The sequence below is a fragment of the Crassostrea angulata genome, chromosome 4 (genome assembly GCF_025612915.1).
Source record: "Crassostrea angulata isolate pt1a10 chromosome 4, ASM2561291v2, whole genome shotgun sequence".
In the NCBI taxonomy this organism is placed as follows: domain Eukaryota; kingdom Metazoa; phylum Mollusca; class Bivalvia; order Ostreida; family Ostreidae; genus Magallana; species Magallana angulata.
Genome location: NC_069114.1, coordinates 12980233 through 12986232, shown reverse-complemented (window position 1 = coordinate 12986232; position 6000 = coordinate 12980233). Strand labels below are relative to the sequence as shown.

Sequence of the window (6000 nt, the reverse complement as noted above, 5' to 3'; positions counted from 1 at the left end):
AGATAAATTAATTCATATTTAGATATATATCACAGTATATTTTCCGTAGTGTTTTAAAACATGACTTGATTTTCATTCGTTCTATGGTAAACATGATTGTATAAGCATGAGCTCAAATTCATTTTAAAAAGGTTTTTTTTCTTGAAATTCATAACCTGTTAGAAGTTTAATAAAATGATGGTAATATACTTACAATATTAAATTATATACTCACAATCCACCCGTTATTTCTTCTTCCATCAAATCGAGAACATAACAATCACATCGTCAGTGTCTTGGGTTATATATTGATTTTAACGTTAACAAAAAAGTACTCTGATTTTTTTATTTCTTTGATTAAACCAAAAGAAAATGATAGGTTTAGATTACCTTTTCTGACGTACAATGTATGTTTAAATTAGAAACTACAGAGTTCGTGTTTTCTCACCATATTAACCATATTTAAATAATTTTATCAGACATATTCCTACTTACCTAATTAAGATTTAAGATGATTTTAAGAATTATTTCAAAATCACAAGAAACAAACAGTCGGGTTCTTTATATGTATCAAATTTGTTTTACGTAAAAAAAAATGTACCAACGTACACACAAGAGTCTTTTCCATCCCAAAACTCTTCTTCACAGGCTTGTTTGAATGAAAAAAAACAAGTCGCGATGGAGAAATACATTCACCTTTTCTGTCGAACATTTGAAAAAAAAATACATTATTTCTTCTCAGATATGGAAATTGTATGTATTTTTGAATATTTTTGTATATGCCTCGACGTCATAGTTTTAACTGCAGATATGAACATAATAGAGAGGGGGAGAGAAAACGTTGTTACGAATAAAAAGTACAAAAGTGTTTCGGAAAGATGTTATAAAGGGTGCGATAAAGGATGAAATATAGGTACAATATACAAGGAATGTGTAAGAGGTGCGTGCATTTGTTCATATCAAGGGAGCAAAAAACCCTTTATATTATACTAAATATACAATAAATAGAGAATAATACATGGCAAAATCCGTATCAAACCCTATATCAACCCGAAGGCCGAGGGCCAGAGGGCTGGTATTAGTCGAGGGTTAATTTGGGGGTTATGCATATTTAAACAAGCATTGATATTTTTATTATATATTTGAATTGATAGTTCGTTTTTATTTTGATATGAAAAATTCTATCCAGCTCTATCCAAGTTTTCTCATCTCGAAACCGACGTATTTTTGACACTCAAATGTATTGCGACGTTATCTAGTCTATGGTATGACGTCATAGTTTAAACTGCAGATGAGAATTAAATAAAAAAGAAAAAAAAACCCGAGTCAACACGAATCAAAAGTGAAAAGGTGTTCAGAAAAGGTGTAATATTGTGTGTGATAAATGGTAAAATAAATAGTGATGATACAATGTGATATAAGCGCGTGTCTTTGTTTATATTAGGGGTGCTAAACACCCTATATTTTACACCATGTATATGATAAACAAGATTTAAACGTATGCTATTAATTTTTAATTGTTAGATATTTATACATTTTTCAAGGGATACATCTATTAAATATAAATTGCTTCGGATTATTGAAAATAGGTGATTTCTTGTTATTTTAATATGTTCAAAACGATACATGTTTAATAAAAACACTAGCCTAGATAGAAGATTTTAGAACAGAGTTAATAACATTCAACACAATATTTTTACACTTTCTACATTGTCTGTATAATTTATTATTAAAGTAAAAGATGTTTTCGTTTTTATTAACTACACGTAGGATTTCATTTCTTTGAGCATGCAAACAGAAATAACGGCACTTCTGAACAAGCTCATAGTACCTCACGCTCGATAGAATATGAGATCTAATGAAGAAATTGTCGTTTTATATTCTAACTTTCAGATTAGAAATAAATTAAGAGAATTTTCTACCTTACATAGTTTTGTTACCTTACGCGATAGTTACGACATAATATATTTGTGACAAAACTTTCAAATTAAGCGAGTGCAATGCAATCAATTCTTTATACCAAACGGAATATAGCATGCAGCTTTCTCTAACTTTTAAAATGGAAATATCAGATATCTTAAAGTTTAAAAAATTCCGACTTACTGCGGATTTGTTTGTTTCTTGTGTTGTTTAAAGCAAGGGGTACCGGCGAGCCTGACGTCACATGTTTACTTGTACTCTGCAGTGATTCTGAATACAAATACAAAAGGCAATTTTAAGTATTTAATAAATACAGTTTGTATTTCTCTAAGTGATATGATAAAATCTACAAATACAACTCTTATTATTAAAATCTATAAAGCAGCAATGTGTCTGTATGTTTGTTGTTGTGTTTTAAGCTTTACGAAATAAAGCATAAAACTTTATCTTTTCAAACAAAATTTGAATCACCTTTCTTTTTACCGAGAATGGTTTGGTTTGTTACGTTGATTACACTATAGGTAACGGTTGTTTCTGATTTCATATCCTCAGTTGTTTTTGCATCTGTATTAAAATAAACAAAGCATTGTTTTTTTTTATTTCTAGAAGTTACACCCAGAATAGTGTTGATACATTAAAACTACAATTGTTTAAATACTCAAATAACCCCCCCCCCCCCCCCAAAAAAAAAAAATAACCAAAAAAAAAAAAAAAAAAAAAAAAAAACAACAAAAAAACGTACACCGCAAATTGAAAGGAATTTAGTTTAATTCTCGTTTACGTTAAAAAAAATAAACTAAGGAGAGAATTTAATGTTTAAAAATCTTTATTTTTAAATTTCTTACCTGTTGTCTCCCCTGTTTCATTGCAACCGAATATGTGATGGCATAATGTACAGTCACATACGTCACTACATAACTCTCCGTAGCTAGGTGGGGTACATTTATCGGTGCAATTTTCCCCAAAATATCCAACCGGACAATCTATAAATTACAAAATATGATTTGCTTATATTTTTCACAAAATGATTTTCTTCTTCACTGTTAATATGATTTTGTATGGGATGCTCGTTGTTTTTTTTACCTGTACAATTGTTTCCAACCTTGACTTCACCATAACTGCAACCTCCATTGGAATTGTTATCACCTCTGTGAAATATATGGATAACAATGAACGATTTATACAAAAAAATGGTAAAATACATAAGCATCTTAACAAACGGTAAACTATATAATTAGTCAACATTGTATAAATCTATACTTACTCTTGAATTAGGGATGTCCAAATTACAAAAAGAGTCAAAGCTCTACTTTTCATCCAAAACCATCCTTGCATATTGATAAGATTTTGTGAAATGGATTTGTTACTATTTGCGTGTGCAAATATTTGAAAAAATGTGTTTCATGTTTTTCCTCATATACAAAAATATATCACGGATGTCAACAACTTACATCTTTGTCTGTCAAACAATCAAACAAATGAAATGAATTCCTATTGAATTTCTAAATGACTTGTATTTGCCATTTCCATATTGTAAGATGTTTAAGTTATATTGTTATTCTGAAGTATTTTTGTTTCTTATTCTCATAATTTACTTTTCGGCGTGCAATACTAACAGATAAGATAAGTTGAGGTCATTAAATCAAAACTATATATATAATTTTTGCAAATGTATCTTTGTACCTAAAATTTCATATTGGTTTGTTAATGTTATTAATTTATTAAAATCGTTATGCTCATTTTTTCACAATCATATTCTTTTTAATATATGATTTAAAAAATAAAGAAACTAATTTTTCTAATAAAAATGTTTAATATTTCCTTATTTTGATAGGTTAGTTATGTTGTATAATATATGATATTTATCGTACTAATACCAACTCTGAAAACTGCATCAAATCTGTAGAAATAATAACTGCTCTTAAGATAAAGAAACCTAAACCAAAAATCTCTAAAATTCAGTGCAAAAATCTGATTATGTTTTTCCAATAGGACGCCTTTTTCTATTATTTACTCTTTTTATTAAATATTTAATATGTAAATGATGTTTCATTTGATTGTAAAATGCTTTTTTATCAGCATTGTGTATTTGTGTTAATATGTACTACAATCCCCCCCCCCCCCCTCCAACAAACAAAAACATTGATACAGGATTATGGATTTTACAAAGCTAGAAGAGGCATCCGTGCATTTATGCCTGTTAAACGTCCAGTGGTAGGGTGACTAATTTTATTAGACTAGTTAATCCATGTTCACAATGATATAACCACCTAAATGCCACTACCTTTTACACACAAGTCATCATTTTCACAACCTTTGGTAGATATTGACTTCATTATCCTCACTCTGCACTGAGTGATGCTAAGTTTAAACGTAGATGGTTTTAAAAGAATAAATGCATATAATCATCAAATGACCACCTAGGCCGCGCCCTACTGCAGAACACCTCACCCTGGAGCCTCAATTTTAACAATTTTATGATACATATTCCTGTTAAATATGAACATGTTCCCAGTTTACCTTTCTAATAGTCTATTTTTATATTTCTATATGTCTCGTCCAGTTTTACTTTTTGTAGAACTTCACAACTGAGTTAAAGATCTGTCATAACTGGTAATGGATCACATCCTCATAATTTTTTTTTTTATTTCTAAACGCTGTAATTAACAGGTTTCTTTTCTCGACATGTTTGATCCGTAAGTTACTTTTTTCCATCGGTATCCCTGGAGCATTTTTTTAAGTGGCTAGTAATTGATCTCTTTTGATTAAAAAAAAAAAGCTCTAATAATTCCAGGTACAAAACTAGAAATTGATATTGAAATATACTTTTTTCATCATTTATTTTGTACAGTCAAAACTTTATTTCATCGGCTACGTTCACAAGGTTTGATCTAAAAGTAATGTCACGCAATGCATCTCGCGTCTCTTGAGTGCCATAATCATCGAAAATAATTTATGAAAATGTGCACAGTTATAATTAAACTTCACATTGACATTATGATAAAACGTTTTTAGAAATATAATATAATTAACATGGAATATTCATATTAGGTGTTTATTTCCCTTAATGACCCAGCCCCAGGCTTGAATCCCGGTCTGGTCCTACATCATTTCCCCCTTCCCGTTACAGTATATTTGGTGCCGTGGCCAACACCTGGATTTGATAGGTAAACTCATGCCACTGTACGAGCCTGGTGTGATCATCAAAGGTGGAATCTGCTCCGTTCAATTTTTAATAACACACTCGGCGTATGAAGTGAACGTCCTCATGCGTTTTTTATAACTGATTATTGTATGATTATATAAAACTTACATAACCCTTTTTAAATGACCTTTTGAAAAATATAATCATTTAATCATATTTTTATATCATAATAGGTTTTCCGATACAGCTTCTGGCACTATTTTTTTTTAGGGGGGGGGGGGATTCCGCACACGGGATCGCACTAAACAATGTTTTATGACTGTCCTATCAATTTTCCAAATCAATATATAGATATAAGCCTTGAAAGCGTATTTTTTTTAATATCGTCCGTCATATTACAGCAGGCCGTGGAGACAAATTGAGTTAATGCGAGTTATAATTATTAGTCTGCAAGACCTGAGATAATATTTACATTCAATTCTTTATGTATTGGATGGTGTTATCGAAGAAAGGGCCGACACCATTATCTCCCCTTTGCCACGCACTTTATTACTAGAGTTATCTCCCCATTGAATATATAAATTAAAGCCCAAGACCAATAATCTTTCTTTCACTTCCTGTTGCTGAAAAGATAGGTTGGTTAAGTTAATATTAAATTTTTATCTTTGATAAGCACGTGCTGCAAATAAATTTTTCAAAAAATACAATTTACAAATTATAGTCAATCTTTATTTTCGGCTCAATTAATGCCGATGCTTTCATTATGTTTTGATTTATATGGATTTTATTTCGGGTAGCCCAATACATGTATTTGGATAACCTTTCCCCTAGCCATTTTGATTTTTTGTTGAATTTTCTGAATTCCTCGTTTGATCAAGATAATTATCAATTAATCCCTCATAAATATAAACATGTACACATGTTTATATAATATAATGTGTAAATATATAAATAAT

At 30.1% G+C, this 6000-nt stretch overlaps 1 protein-coding gene across 1 annotated transcript; it reads right to left on the bottom strand.

The window, feature by feature from the left end:
- Nucleotides 1-1812: 1812 nt before the first annotated feature.
- Nucleotides 1813-3296, bottom strand: LOC128180114 (uncharacterized). Its single transcript, XM_052847976.1, has 5 exons — nt 3164-3296; nt 2983-3047; nt 2745-2882; nt 2371-2463; nt 1813-2169 (listed from the first exon to the last, which is right to left on the bottom strand). The coding sequence occupies exons 1-5, from the start codon at nt 3232-3234 to the stop codon at nt 2057-2059; spliced, it is 480 nt and encodes a 159-aa protein (XP_052703936.1). The 5' UTR covers nt 3235-3296; the 3' UTR covers nt 1813-2056.
- Between the last annotated feature and the right edge of the window lie 2704 nt (nt 3297-6000).

Bases quoted from the DNA above. Each gene is read 5' to 3' on its own strand.
- LOC128180114 (XM_052847976.1), bottom strand. From the start codon at position 3,234: ATGCAAGGATGGTTTTGGATGAAAAGTAGAGCTTTGACTCTTTTTGTA. The intron at 2,883-2,982 runs GTAAAAAAAACA...TGTAATTTATAG, and splicing joins GGTTGGAAACAATTGTACAG to ATTGTCCGGTTGGATATTTT. The intron at 2,170-2,370 runs GTGATTCAAATT...ATTTGTATTCAG, and splicing joins CATTCTCGGTAAAAAGAAAG to AATCACTGCAGAGTACAAGT.